This window comes from Nicotiana tomentosiformis, chromosome 7 (genome assembly GCF_000390325.3).
Source record: "Nicotiana tomentosiformis chromosome 7, ASM39032v3, whole genome shotgun sequence".
In the NCBI taxonomy this organism is placed as follows: Eukaryota; Viridiplantae; Streptophyta; class Magnoliopsida; order Solanales; family Solanaceae; genus Nicotiana; species Nicotiana tomentosiformis.
In genome coordinates, this window is record NC_090818.1 from 71,076,383 (window position 1) to 71,092,587 (window position 16,205).

Below are 16,205 nucleotides of genomic sequence, written 5' to 3' on the forward strand. Positions count from 1 at the left end.
TGTAATAGTCTTTTCTCAGCAATTATGTAATTGTCCTAAAAGACATATGTTTTTCTCTGTTCTGACTAATGGAATAATACTTTGTAGAGATGTGTTAGTTCTCTCTTCTTCTTTTTTTCTTTCCCATTTACTGTCATTTTGTACAGTTCCTTTCATTAATTTCACGTATTAGAAAAACAAGAAGTTGGTTCTAATTGATCCTATGATTAAGACGATCATATGTTTTTTATTAAGGGATATGCAAAAACCTTAAAAGACATAATATGGGCCTTAAAAGATAGTAGTACCTAAAAAAGATATGGAAGGGTAAGTAAATGTCGCAAAATATGTAATAGTCTTTTCTCAGTAAATTATGTAATTATCTAAACCATCTTGACATTAATTTCAACCATATTATTATAACTGGGTTCTGGCTTTGGATGAAAGAATTTCTGAAATGAATAGTCACATCACAACAACAGCTATCATTTATTTCATCAAAAAGATAGATACTATTATTTCATTACATTACAAAGAATAAAGTGAATTGAACAAAATGTGTTTTTCATCTATGCAGCAATCAGAAACTCGTATATACAGTTTACTAATAGAACTAATAGGAAACAACAACTCACTCCACTAGATCAAAAAAAAAAATGAAAGAATAAATAAATAGGTATCAATCAAGTAAAAAAGCTCAAACTCCTAAACCTTTTTCAATACACTTCTAGCAATCAAACCTTACTGAGTTTATTCACTCTTTTCTTGAACTGCAGCGCCATCATCTCCAGAACTGGTGGCTGCTAACATCAGCTCTGGTTTAATCTCCTCCAATTTCTGAAGTACTTGCTCAGCTTCAGGCCGAGCAGTTGGTGTTGGATCAACACAATGCAAAGCTAGTTTCAAAGTATTAAGCAATTCATCACCAATATTAGGTGCATCCCTCATAAGTTCCACATCAAACACTTCATTAGTCCACTCCTCTTTTACAATGGAAGCAACCCACTGTGGCAAATCGAGTCCATCTGTTGCCTCGCTAGGTGACTTTCCAGTTAAGAGCTCCAAAATGATAACTCCAACACTATAGACATCGGTCTTAGTACTTGCATTCTTGATCTTTGAAAGCTCTGGTGCACGATAACCTAGTGTGCCTGCAGTGGCAATCACATTGGTGTTTCCAGCACTTGTCATAAGCCTAGAAAGGCCTACATCTGCAATCTTTGGGTTGTTTAGCTCATCAAGTAGTATGTTGCTTGATGTAAGATTCCCATGTATTATGTTTTCTTTGGTATGCAAAAAGCAGATGCCTTTTGTTATGCCAATAGCAATCCTCATCCTTGTAGGCCAGTCTATTGTTGTCTCAGGACCTCGAGCTGCATATAGAACACAAATATGATACTTCACTTTACTGTTATACGTGAACTTTAATAATAAATAAATATAATAAACAGCGAGTGTAGAAACTTTACCATGGAGGAAGGATGAGAGACTTCCATTAGGCATGTAGTCATAGACAAGAAGCTTCTCTCCTTTAGGTCCCAAGTAATAGGCTCTAAGAGCCAAAATATTTGGGTGTCGAATCTTGCCTAATTCAGCAACTTCAGCTTCAAACTCTTTTTGCCCTTTTGTGATCTTCTCGCGCAGCCTCTTCACAGCAACTTGATTACCATCCTCTAATGTAGCCTTATATGCTGTTCCATAAGTGCTCTTTCCCATTATCTCTGCAGTGGCACATAACAAGTCGTCCGCTGTGAACACGAATGGTCCATCGAAATGGACTAGCTTTCCACCTGTTGATTCAACTTCAGCACCTGCTGCTGCTGCTGGAACCGGCTTTGCACCTCTCCCTGTGGTAGCTAAGCCACTGGCTTTACTACCATTTTTTGCTTTCGAATTTGCCTTTTTCCTAATCAAGCAGCAAAGTAGCATGCAACACAAAAGAAGTAGAACAACTAGAAGTGCTCCAGATGCTATGAGAATGATATCCTTAGTACTAAGTTTGCGATGGCGAGGCTTGGCAACCCCACCAATAGGAGAAGGAGGAAGAGTTTGAGGAGGTGGTGAAGCACATAGAGTTGAGGGACTATATCCACATAGCTCTAGATTTCCAACAAAAGCACTTGAATTGAACTTCTTAGAAAGAAGAGATGGGACAACCCCAGAAAGATTGTTATAAGAGACATCCAAAGAAGTCAAATTTGCCAAAGAAACAAGAGAGTTTGGGATTTCACCAGTGAAATTGTTTTCAGATAAATCAAGTGAGTTGAGCCTAGAAATATTCCCAATGGTGGCAGGAATATGGCCAGTGAGCTTATTCTTACTCAAATCCAACACTGAAAGATTTTGCAATCTATATATGACATCTGGGATTTGGTTATCCAAAAGATTGCTCTTTAAATTCAAAGTAACAAGAGCTGAAAGATTGGAGAAACTAACAGGAATAGTTCCATTTATGGAATTATTAGATAAATCAAGAAGAGCAAGCCTTGTAAGTGCACCTAATTCATCAGGAATAGTCCCATTAATTTGGTTATGACTAAGATTAATCTCCTCAAGCATACTTAACTTGCTAATTGAAGCTGGAATTTTCCCATATAAAAGATTGTGATCAAGGGTAAGATACTGAAGTTGATAAGACTTATCGTTCACAACAACATTACCCCAAGTATCAGGAATAGAGCCAGAAAGATTGTTATGTTCAAGTGCAAGAAAAGTAAGAGAAGGGGATTGAGTAAAACTTACTGGGATTGAACCTGAAAGTGCATTGTAGCTCAAGTTGAGTCTGTATAACCTTGTGGAATTTGCAAGACTAGGAGGGATAGTACCAGTGAGCTGATTGTTGCTAAGATCAAGAGTCTGAAGAAGTGGAGATCTGCCAATGGTTGGTGGGATTGAACCCGAAAGCCGGTTATTGAAAAGATAAACACCTCTAAGATTTGGAAGGAAACTCAACGAAGTTGGAACAAGACCAGCAATAACATTGTCATGAATACTAAGCTTTCTAAGAGCTTGTAATTGACCAATTTTTTCAGAGATTCTGCCACCTAATCCCTTCCAAGGCAACTGTATAGCTATAACTTCCCCATTAACACACTTTATACCTATCCATCCACCAGCACAAGCTCCTAAACCACTATCATTCCAACTTGTCAAGATTCCTCTAAAATCAATCAGTTCATGTTTAATGGCCTTAAGTGCTTGAAAATCAGCTTGAGTTACAATAACCCCATCTGACCTCCTCCCAGCTGATATAATAGGGAAAATGGAAGAAAACACAATCACAATAAAAATGGAATAAAAATGCAAGAATCGAAAAGGGTAGTTGTAATATCCACTCAGTGAAGTATTCCACCTATCCATAAACTTAGAACAGGTTCAGAATCTTCAATCAGAAGAAGAAGCAGAAGGAGAAAAAAGAATGGAACTTTTTCAAGATATGTTTTGAGAGAAGAGAAAGAAAATTAAATGAAGAGAAGGGGGAAAGAAAGGGATAAATACTAGGAGAAGAAAGAGAAAGAGAGATGAGAGACTGAAACAAAGCATGTGAAGATGTAAGTGAAGATAGAGAAAATGGAGGGAATCTTAAGGAGCAACGGTTAAGGTTGAAGACAAAATGAGCAGAGAGAATAAGGAGTCTTTAGAAAAATTATTATAAGGTTCCTCAACGGCTAGTTTTCTTACTATTTTACATGTTTGCTTTGTTTCTTTGTTAACATTAGTAGTAGTAGAGAGAGGTGAGAGCAGAGTTAAATTGGTCCACATTAGGAAACAAGAGGACCCCCGTGTTTGACGCGGATGACTTCCAACGGCTACTTTGATAGGGAAGGCAAAGGGTGAATAGTCAACAAGTTAGTGATACTGTGGCTCAATAATAAATAAACTATAGCTTATATCACCTTCCTAATTGGAACGTTATAATTACTTTGACTTCGTCTTGCCCCTGCCCCCTTTCCTCTTTTTTTTAGTACGTATATTGTAATCTTACGTCCTATAGAGTAGTGTTTTAAAAGCCCCGAGGCACGGGCGGGTATTTAGTTTTTAATATTTTATAAAATAATATAATTACAGTAAATATTTATAAACAGGTAAAATTACATAAAAATTGAAGAAAACTATAAATGTGTGAAAAATATACTTATAGATATGCTCCATCCCCACAAAAAAACTAGTCAAAACAACCTATTATACGCTACTTAGAAGCACAACTAACTTGAGTCGAAAAGAATAAAGTTTTCTACATGGGGGACAAAAAGGATGACTAACCTATAATTTGAACTTTGAACTTGCTGCTATGAAAAAAAAATGGAGTTCTCTTTGTATTTGTAAAAAAAAATTGAATATTCGTTGCTTTTGGAAGATATTAGCAGACTAGCGGACAAGATAAAGAATTGGGAAAGACTATGAATTAGGGGCTTCAATTAATAAAAAAGGTTTTGACTTTTCAATTTAATACATTTCAGTTCCTTTTTAAAACTTTTGATTAATTACCAAGCTGACTTTTGAGGATTTGGGTATTATATGAAGGACTTATTCAACAAATTTTGTTTTAATTTGAAAAAGTCTCCGGGGCTTACGTATCACTAAAAAAATGTGCCTCAAACACCGGGGCGTACGCTCCGAACGCCCGGGCGTATGCTCCGAATTGCTAGGCGTACGCCCCGAATTGCTAGGCGTACGCCCCGAATTGCTAGGCGTACGCCCCGAATTGCTAGGCGTACGCCCCGAATTGCTAGGCGTACTCCTCTTGAGACTTTCGCCTCACACCATCGCCTCAGGGCGTTTTTGGTATGCCCGCCCCGGGACTCGCCCGAAAACGCCTTTTAAAACACTGCTATGGAGAAAGATTTTTAAAAACTGATAAAATAAAAAATTGTACACTTAAATATAATTTAACTTGCTGTAACTAATTACTTGCCTTTATTTATCGACTATTTTTTTGGGCGACAGACATCTGTTTAAGTTAATTTTTCTATTTTTTTAAGTTACTAATTTTATTTAAATGAACAATTACTTGTAGCTAAAATATCTTTTAATTGATTTGACAATGCAAAACAGTATTATACACTAGTATATAAACGTTAAAACCCTTGAATAATAATTGCCAAATAAATAAATAATGCATAGGATGGTATGAATCTAAATACGGATGTGTTCGGACTAACTTCTCCGCATTAAAGTAAAACTTCGCTCACAACAAATATAAACTATAAATTTTATTTTTACTATCCCAAGTGTTCACTATCCAAATTCACATCGAAAATCAAAAGCTAACCTTGGTTCATCCCAAACAAAAAAAACCACAACCCACATGAAATGTTTAACTGTTTTGAATTTCAAATAAGATACAAGTGTTCTAATTCGGGTATGTACATATAAGCAGCATTTTTATTAACCTTTTCTTTTCCACCTCACTTCTATTAACCTTGACTCATGGTTAAAGTGGTATTCGTCGCTCAACGTATCTTTTGCTGTTAATACTTAACAGTATGCACGAACATAACTCCTTACTAGCTTAAACCACGATAATGGCCATCTGAATTAGTACACCTAATTTCAGTGTGATTCTCCAGATTTATCAGAAAAATATAAACAGAACGGGCCATCCAAGTTCAGACCTAAAATCTAAGACACCGAAGCCTGAAGATTAAATATTTCTAAAGATAATCTGCTTTAGAATTTTTACTTATACAAACATATCATTGTCACATTAAATCTATATCAGCTAATGAAGAATAAAATCAAGAACGTGTATGCTGAAGTACAGAAGGCATTGAAAAAAATAATTCAACAAAAATTATGTTGCGAGCAGTGGCGAACCTAGAGCATTGAATATGCATTCCCGGGAAACCAGTAACGTTTAAGTTGACTATATTTATATGAAGAAATCAACTAAATATTCGTAACGGCTAGAATTCTCTCTCCTCTCTCCTCTCAATCGTCCAAATAATAACCAACGAACTCACGCGTCGTCTGGTTTCCATACCGGCCGGTGTCCGACCAGCACGTATGGAGCACAAAAATGATCCCCGAACTGGGACGACCATATACATACCAACAATTCGTTCATCAACATCTCTCAGCCCCATCCCCAAAACCCAGAACAACCCCAAAATTCACATGCAATCTCTAACTCTAAGCCATCCTTCATGGAAAAACTCAAAGGGGTAAATCATCTCGAAAATCCGAAGCCTGCAATTGAAGTAAAGCATGGGACTCGTATGGGAAAACATGTTGTATTCTTCACTGTCGAAGACTATTTCGTTAATTTAGCAGAGGATTGCAAACTTACACTGGTTGGGAGGTTCTTGAATGGTAAACCTGCAATGGAAGATATTAGAAGAAGTTTTATCAGCCAATTCCCCATGAAAGGTACCATCAAAATTGCATATTTTGATCCTAAACATGTGTACCTAGATTTCACTACCCTCACAGACTATAATTTCATATATTTCAAAAGATTCATCAATTTAGCTGGATGCACAATGAAATTAGGTCCTTGGACACCAGACTTTGTCCCAGAAATTGAAACCCCATTAGCCCCAGTTTGGATATTACTCCATCAGTTACCATGGCACCTATACAAATGAGACATTTTGAAAAAAATGCTTTCATCTGTTGGTCAAGCTCTAGCACCGGACCAAGCTACTTACTCTAAATCTAGGGGGTAATGTAGCCAAGAAAAAAATTGAGATTGATATATCTAAGCAGAAAGATGATGAAATATGGGTGCGCTACATCAAATTGGAAGACATTAGTGAAGATGGATTTTGGTTGAAAGTGGAATATGAACAGGTTCCAAAATAATGCCAGTATAGCTGCCTTCAAGGACACTCTGAGAATGAGTGCTATTCAAAAAAGAATGATCAGGAAAGGAAAAGGAAAGCAAACTTGGAAAAAGGCAAAGAGAGAAATTATCAAAGATGTGGAACAACCAAAAGAACAAAATAACAATGAGGAGGCTCCATTTCAACAAGTCAGGAGAAGAAACAAAAGACGAACTAACCAAAGATACGAGAGGGTTAATAAATAACCTCAGAAGGAGCACAATCAAGGCCAACCTAAAAACCAACAACAGACTCAACAGGTGTTGAAGCAAAATACTCAACAGGCTACTACCGATCACAGGGACAACATTAAATCCAATATACAGGACCATCAATCAAATTTGAAGACATCTCAAAAGAACAATGCCAACACTGATAACACTAGCTCACAAGCAGAACAAGATGCTCACAAGCACAACCAGAGTAATATCCAACTAGAGCTTATACTAACCAATACATACATACCTCCACCACAATCCAACAAGCACCAGGAAGAGACTACCAACACTGATAAGAATATTATCTCCCATTTAGCTATATCTCAGACAAAACAAACAGCCCAGAAGCATACCCACATTAAACCCCAAATGAAGAACACCCCTGCAACTCAATCCAATAATCACCAAAAGGAGGCTGTCAATATTGAAAGGAATACTATATCTCCACAACAAACTCCCGTGCAAACACAAAATGAATAAGACACCAATTCAAACACTCCTAATACAAAGAATAATACCAATTTAGATTCACCATCCTATGCCCAGAATCACCAGAGGATGATAATATTCAGGAGATTTCCTCAAAGAACAAACTCACTCCTCCCCTTGCAAACGATCAGCTTCAGATGGTACAACCTAACCTGCAAGTTTTGCCTACTCAAATTGATATACCTCCCTAAGAAAATGATCCTCCTGATCATATTAATGATATCACATCGTATGGGGAAGATGAATATGAGAGCATCAATGGAAACACATCAAGTGAAGAAGAAGAACCTGAAATAGAAAGTGCAGAGGAAGACAATGTTGAAGACCAAACTATTGACAGATTCAGTCCTCAAGCTCTCTCTGGCCCTGATGTTAGTAGAGAATTTGAAGAGATTACAGGTACCCTTAACTTGTCTCCTAGAGGACAAGGATCATACAAAAGAGGTAAAAACAGAGGGGGTGGTAATAACCCTCTCACAAGGTCCAAAGCTAAAGCTCACAGCCCCTACCCAAAATTTTCATGATTAATACAATCATATGGAATATTAGAGGCGTTAAGAATGCCTTTGAAAGACTCAAATTTCTCAAACTTAGCAACAATCTCACTTTCATAGCTATCCTTGAACCCTGAGGTAGTATTGATAAGATTCAAAGATACAAGAGAGCACTGAGTTTCTCTCAAGCTTTCTCCAACATCAATAGTAAAATTTGGATTTTTGCTCAAGATGATCTGAATTGCTCCATTGTAGATGACCAAGAACAGGTTCTTACATGTACATTGCATATGAACAATGGTGAAGATGTTATGTTCTCTATTGTGTATACCAAGACTAAATCTAATTTAAGAACTCCCCTTTGGGATGACTTAAACAGATTATCTGGCACTTCTTTACATTGGTGTGTTGCATGAGACTTTAACTGCATTACTGAAGCACAAGAAAAAGAAGGGGGTACTCCTCATAAGCATCAAAAAGCCCTCCCTTTCATCAATTGCATTCTGGATTGTGACTTATTTGATTTAGGATTTTTGGGGCACAAATTCACGTGGTGTAATGACTAGGCACCAAATAGACGGATATGGAAAAGACTGGATAAAGCTATGGTGAATCACATTTGGGATAACAACTCTCCAAATCATCAATCATTCACTTACCGAGGATTAACTCTGACCATGCTCCTTTACTTCTTAAAGTTGCAGCCCATAATTCACCCCACTAAAGTACTTTAAGTTTCTGAACATATGGACTAAGCAGGATGGTTTCAGAGAACTTATAAAAGAGGCTTGGGATACTCATATTGAGGGTAATCCCTACTGGAAATTCCATCAGAAAACTAAGATTTCAAGTTCTAAAGTATCTGCTTGTTCTAGGAAAGTGCTAGGGGATATATTTGCATATACTAAGGATATTGAGAAAGAAATTGATAACTTAGAAGAACAGTCCATAGTGAACAACATTGAGCAACACAGATCTATTCTTAATCAGAAAAAGGCAGAACTTACAAGACATTTGGAAATTCAGCAGGCCTATTGGAAACAAAAAGCCAACATTCAAAGGGCTAAAGAATGAGATATGAATACTAGTTTCTTCCATGCTTCTGTCACCAGGAAAATAAAATGAATGACTATACAAAGGATCAAGAATGAAGATGACCAATGAATGGATGATGAAGATCAAATAGCTAATGAAACTGTTAGATTTGAGTTGCTTGGATTGCATACCCAACCTGATCAACAAGACAATGAAAACCTCATCAAAGTTCCCACAGAGGAAGAAATTAGGAAAATTGTCTTCTCAATGAATCCAGACTCAGCATCCGGACCAGATGGACTCACAGCTGCTTTCTTCCAAGAAGCATGGAAGATCATTGCACGAGATTTAACTAATTTAGTTTCTTTCTTTTTTGCAGGAAATGAGCTACCCAGATTCATTACACATACTTGTTTGGTCCTCATTCCAAAGATAGACCAACTTGAAGCTATGACAGATCTCAGACCAATAAGCTTGGCAAATGTGACTTCTAAAATTATCTCCAAGCTCATGAATAACAAATTAGCAGAGATACTACCAAAAATTATATCTCCTAATCAATCTGGTTTTGTTAAAGGCAGTGCTATCACTGAAAATATAATGCTTACTCAGGAGCTTGCACATAATATAAGCAGAGACAAAAATGGAGACAATATCATAATCAAAATAGATATGTCAAAAGCATATGATAGAGTCTCATGGTCTTTCCTATGCCTATGCTAAGGAATTTAGGATTCACTGAAACTTGGATAGACCTGGTATTCAGATTAATCTCCAACATTTGGTACTCTATTGCCATGAATGGCTCGAGGAAAGGTTTTCTCAAATCGTCAAGGGCCTCAGACAAGGAGATCCGATTTGCCCTTCCATTTTTGTGATATCATCTGAGCTTCCTTCTATAATATTGAATGGAATTACAGCATGCCAAGATTTCATTCCATATAAAATGAGGAAGCATCCATGCATTACCCACCTAACTTATGCAGATGACACCATTTTATTCAGTTCAACTGATAATACATCCATCCAGATTATCAACCAGTGTCTTCAAGATTATACTAATATTTCTAGGCAAGTTATCAACTATAACAAGTCCTATTTCTACGTGCATCCGAATGTTGGGGACACACAAATTGACTCCATCAATCAACTGACTAGTTTCTCCAAGAAACAATTTCCTTTCACCTATTTGGGTGCTCCTATTAACATAGGGAGAAAAAAAGTAGAATACTTTAATGAGCTTATAGGCAAAGTTGGGAAAAGAGTTCAAGGATGGAATGGAAAACTCATGTACTTTGGAGGCAAAGCAGTTCTAATTAAAGCAGTACTTTGCTCTAGTCCTATACATATCCTTGCTGCTACCAATCCACCTAAGACCACTCTGAAGATAATTGAGAAACAATACTCTAACTTCTTCTGGGGAAACTCTGAGGGAGGTAACAAACACCATTGGTTCTCATGGGCTTCATTATGCTGGGACAAGAATGAGGGTGGTGCAGGTTTTAGATCAATTCATGACATCAACAAATCTCTTGCTTCAAAAGCTTGGTGGAATTTAAGGACCAGAGACTCGCTATGGAGAGAATTTATGGAAGCCAAGTACTGTAACAAACTCCACCCTGTTGTAGTTACATGGAAATCTGGTCACTCATAAATCTGGAGGAGGTTGATAGACATAAAAGAGGATACATAAAAATATATCATGTGGAGATTGAGAAATGGAGATGCTTCATTTTGGTGGGCTAAATGGTTGGATCAAGGCCCATTGGCCAATTTGATTATTGACCATAGTAAAGGAAAAGAGAAAGTATCATCCTTTACCCGGGAGGAATCTTGGAATATGATTAAATTAAGAGAAGTTTTCCCTGAAGATATGATTAGAAATATTATATCTTTACCTCCTACACAAACTAAAAAAGACCAACCTATTTGGACCATTATTAATACTAGAGCTTTTTCTTGCAGGTCGGCATGGCAGGAGCTAAAACAGACCAGGAACCACACTTTTACAGCTAGCAAAATTTGGCACAAGAAGCTTCCTTTTAAAATCTCATTCTTCATGATGAGACTTTTAAATAGAAGATTGCCTACCCATGATATCACCATCAAAATTTGGTTTTATTGGAACTTTTAGTTGTTCATGTTGCAGAATCCCAAAAGCTGAAACCATTAATCATATCTTTGTGGAAAGTGATGGTGCTCTAGCTGCCTGGAATGTATTTGGAAATTCGTTTGGAGTTCCCTTCGTTGGTGATTTAAGGCAAAATCTTATTAAGTGGTGGCTCACTAAGAGTAATAATAAAATTCTAGAATTTATCATGCAATGCTTACCGAGCATTATCTGTTGGGAGATCTGGAAAAAGAGGTGTGCAGGTAGATATGGTGAAGGAAGTAGCTCCATTCAAAGGCTAATCTACCAGATTCAATCCTATATGAGTACTCTTATCACCAGCAATTTTGCTAATTTTCCTAAGTTTAATAACTGGAAGCATCTATGCTTTATTCTAGAAAAGATTAAACCAGCTCTCAATGTTATCCCTGTCAAATGGCGAAAACCACCTGATGGATACCTCAAACTCAACACAGATGGATGCAGTAAAGGAAATTCAAGCCTAGTAGGAGGAGGTGGTATTTTGAGAGAACAATGAGGAAACTTGGTGATAGCTTTCTCTAGCTTTTTTGGTGTTTGCACAAATAATATGGCTGAAGCGAAAGCCATTCTCATGGAAATTAAATGTTGTCTGGACAAGGGTTACAAGGAGATTTTTGTTGAATTTGATTCACAGATTTTAAACAATGCTATCAACAACCTTTCTTCCATCCCATGGCAAATTTCTCACATTCTGGAGCAAATTTTGGAGTTGATACAGGAAGGCAACTTCTATTTTTCTCATTGCTTTAGAGAAGCCAATTGTATAGCTGATTATCTTGCTAACTGGAGATCACAAAGAAGATCATCTACTTTCTTCATGGAGGCTGACATCCTACCTGGGAAGGTGAGAGCTACCTTGAAGACAGATAAGGACCAACTGATTAATTTTAGAATCAAGCCTAGAAAGAACCATTTTGTTGTATAGCTTTTGTTAGAAAGGACCAACTGGAGATGGTTCGGACATGTTAAGAGAAGAAGCATTGATGCTCCTGTTAGAAGGTGTGAGAGGTTGGTCTTGGAGAATTTGAGAAGAGGTCGAGGTAGGCCTAAGAAATACTGGGGAGAGGTGATTAGACAGGACATGGCGTTGCTTCAGCTCACTGAGGACATGACCCTTGATAGGAGGGTGTGGAGGTCGAGGATTAAGGTAGAAGGTTAGTGGGTAGTTTTTAGTTGTTCACCGATAGTCTTAGTAGCACTTATGTCCCTTCATATTCTTAGATTTTTGTTACGTTATGTGGTTTTGTTCACCTCATGTATTGTATTCCCTGTTGCTATTATTTGGTACTACTTATCTTTTATCTCTCCCTTTTTCTTTTCTCTTCCTTCTTTCTTCCTTCCTTGCTTTCCTCTTCTTCTTCTTACCCTTCCTGAGCCGAGGGTCTATTGAAAAACAGCCTCTCTACCTGCATTAGGTAGGGGTAAGGTCTGCGTACAGACTACCCTCCCCAGACCCCACCTGGTGGGAACATCCTGGGTTTGTTGTTGTTGTTGTAATTGTATAGCTGATTATCTTGCTAACTGGAGATCACAAAGAAGATCATCTACTTTCTTCATGGAGGCTGACATCCTACCTGGGAAGGTGAGAGCTACCTAGAAGACAGATAAGGACCAACTGATTAATTTTAGAATCAAGCCTAGAAAGAACCATTTTGTTGTATAGCTTTTGTAAATGGTTCCTAATCCTAACCTAAAGGGTGTTTTACATCCTCTTGTATATATAAGGCATGCTAACTATAGCAAATGATAAGCCTCATATTTTGTATTGTGGGATGGGATGAGGTTATAAGTCCCCATCCCGCACTCTGCTACTTCTTTTTGTTAATATACAGGTTGGGGTCAAAAAAAAACATTGCAATGAACACGTGAAACAGTGCAGTTTTACAAGAACTCTCTTTTGCATCCAAAGTTGCACCAAAGGTATGGCCTAGCTATCAATGAAGTCGGTGAAAATTATGAAAACCACAAACAAAAATCCAAAAGAAACAAAAAACTTTCGGTAATTACTTCCCCTCAGCCTAATTCCTTAGTAGACAAATTTACCGACTTTGCTCCCCGTTTCTATGCTACAACTGTTCTAGAAGAAGTGCTTTCTCCTAAGCTTTTTCCTTATGCTACAACCCCCTTCTACATAAACGTGACTTTGCTCCCGGTTTCATGGCCCTTTCCGGTTTCTCCGAGCCCAACAACAGGAAAAACTTCATATTCTTCCTAATACAGAAAGCCCCATCTCCCGTAACAGTGTAGAGACCGGGATCTGTTTTTTATAGTGTAGTTTCTCAATATAAAACTAAATAACACACCATACTGTCAGCTCTAGCACAAATATGCTATCAATACAAAACGTAACTTGGAGTGAAGATTCACTTACCTAACATAAATAAATAGGAGACCAACTTGAAACTCATAGAACATTTAAGAATAAAGTTATAAAACAAATAGGCAATAAACAAGATACATTAGCTTCAAACACGCAAAAATCAGCAAAAAGATCGATTTCGAACTTCAAATATATGAATTTATTGGTCATTACATGCACAAGTACTAGTAGACAACCGTTGACATGAACCAACTGCCACAATTTTATTCATATGAACAATGTTGTGAAGGCTCCAGACAACACGAGTTCAGATGTAAGAAGAATTTACATCAAAAAGGTTTCCCTGCATTCACTTATCATCCCTTGATTAAAGGCACAGTTGGCCAGTGTGGCCTCCATCAATAAAAAAGAAGCAAATTTAAGAGGCAAACAATGCATTTCGCCCACAATCTTCATGCAATTAGTTACTTTGAACCAACATACGATCTCACCTTTCCGGTATCAACTTCTTCCAGCAACACCAGATAATTAACCACAACAGACCACCAACAACAAACAGAAAAAGCCTTCAGCCTTTGTGTGGTCATCAGCAATTCAAAGATGCCATGAACAAGCCTGAATGATTCTAATCAAAGTACAACCACTTGCCAAAAAACAGTAGTCTCTGAAGCAAGGAATCAGCATACACATTGCAAATTGATGTATACAACAAGATATCTCAATGTAAATGATAACTAAAAGAATTCTATAGGTCGACATATTTAGGCCGACATTCTATAGGTCGACTATAGGCTAAACAACTTCTTTAGGCCGACATATTTGCCGCCATGTGCTAAGGAGAATCCATCACTACCCAAAATACGAATACATCATGCAGCACCCACAAGTATAGCAAAAAGATTATCTGTGATATGGAAAAAGCACATGAACAAAAGCACATCATAATCTTGGTCAACAACACCATCCAATATCAAGTCCATCAATATAAAAAAGGCATGTCCAAACAATTATAAATGATATATTAACATAAGTTAAGTGGACATATCTGATACAGGTGACTAGTTGCTAGATTTGTAGTTTACCTTGAAGAAGCTGCCACAATCTGTCAGACCTATTTGAAATGGCTCCATCAAGGCCAATGAAAGGTCCATGTAACATGGAAATTACGGTAAGTATGCACATACAAAAGTCATCATCAGACTCGAACAATACTGCCCAAATCCAATTCTAAAAATAACATGATCAACTGATCCAAAGAGATAAGCAGATATGTGAATCAGCATATATGATTGACATCATTCAGCATAACAAATAACGTTAACTAGACTCCCAAGTTGGTAATCCGAATTATAAGAAAACCAAAATTAAGTGCTACATCTAACATTTTGTACGTAAGCCATTTGTGATCATCTCATCTTCATTGTTCTTTCACCAACTGAAATAACAAGAGACTTCATAACATTAAGAAATCAACTGCCTGGTTACCCCAACAGAACCCCATCAATCAATCTTTGTTATACCGCCAAATCGTGTCTCTGTTCATACCAAAACATCCAGATCTGATCAATACCAACCAAATCCAATTATAAAAATAACACGCAATATCAACCCAATGAGGCTAGCAGAAATGAATCAATCACAACCATTAACATCATTCTCTATAACGAATGACAGTAAATAAACCTCCGAGTTGGTAGATCCAAATTACAAATTCCCAGTTTTGCGTCTAAAAAATATTAAGTACATCTTACATAGAGCATTATTTTCATCCCATTTCTCTCATTCTTTTATCTACTTAACATAGTAAATCATTCACAAAATTATATAAAAAGAAACTACCGCAAAATATTTGATCAAACCCTAGAGGCAACAGCAGGGGCGACAGCTACGGCGGCAGCATTGGCGGCACCGCCGCTCAAGAAAGAGAGAAACCCAGTAGCGGGAGAGTCCTGTGGATCGTCAAGGAAAAGATCCTCAGGGACCCTAAAAGCAGCATGCGTACACACAATCGCAAGACCAATCATTAGAGCTGAAACAAGCACACTTCCAACAGACGTCAAGAATATCACAACCACAGTTGAAAGAATAAGCAAACCCAGCGTCTCCCTCTCAGAAAACTGCCGTCCAAATATAACCAAAGGCGGATCCGAAGGGCGGAAAAGGTAAAGGAAAAGCCAAGCAGCGAGTAGGCCGGAGAGGACAAGAAGGGAAAAAGGGTTTGTAATGAGTGAAAATGCAAGAACAACGGCAAGGGCAGAGAGGTAATTGATACGGAAGTAGGTGTAGTTTTTGCGGATACGGAGAGTGGCGTCGGACAATGATTCCGGCTTGGAGAAAGCGGACCGGTCGAGGAGCTCGGACCAGGGACGGCGGTTGGCGAAACCGGTTTGGACTGTAGTGGAGATGTGGTTGATGAATGAACGGAACGCTGGTGTCGGGCCGATTTGTTGCGCCGTATCGATGGCGGGTGGTGCGTTGATTGTTGGGAGGACTGCTGGTGAAGATGTGGCTGCCATTTTTTTGGTTTTGTTTGTGAGAGAGGGAAAGAGAGAGAAAATAGGTAATAAAGAGTAAATAAGGGGCGATTTATACAAAGTTGGGAGTTTTTCTTAATTGTTACGATTCTGACAGAGAGAGAAATGAGAATCGATATTCGTCGGTGGATTCACTCCCTATATTTTTTCTTTCTTCTTT

General features: G+C 37.7%; 2 protein-coding genes across 2 annotated transcripts; both read right to left on the bottom strand.

The window, feature by feature from the left end:
* Positions 1-447: 447 nt before the first annotated feature.
* LOC104116064 (probably inactive leucine-rich repeat receptor-like protein kinase IMK2) lies at positions 448-3,637 on the bottom strand. Its single transcript, XM_009626847.4, has 2 exons — positions 1,449-3,637; positions 448-1,352 (listed from the first exon to the last, which is right to left on the bottom strand). Exons 1-2 carry the CDS (start codon positions 3,337-3,339, stop codon positions 730-732), a joined length of 2,514 nt encoding a protein of 837 aa, XP_009625142.1. The 5' UTR covers positions 3,340-3,637; the 3' UTR covers positions 448-729.
* An 11,502-nt stretch (positions 3,638-15,139) lies between these two features.
* Positions 15,140-16,205, bottom strand: LOC104116063 (PRA1 family protein B4-like). The gene has a single exon (XM_009626846.4). The coding sequence runs from the start codon at positions 16,025-16,027 to the stop codon at positions 15,365-15,367; it is 663 nt and encodes a 220-aa protein (XP_009625141.1). The 5' UTR covers positions 16,028-16,205; the 3' UTR covers positions 15,140-15,364.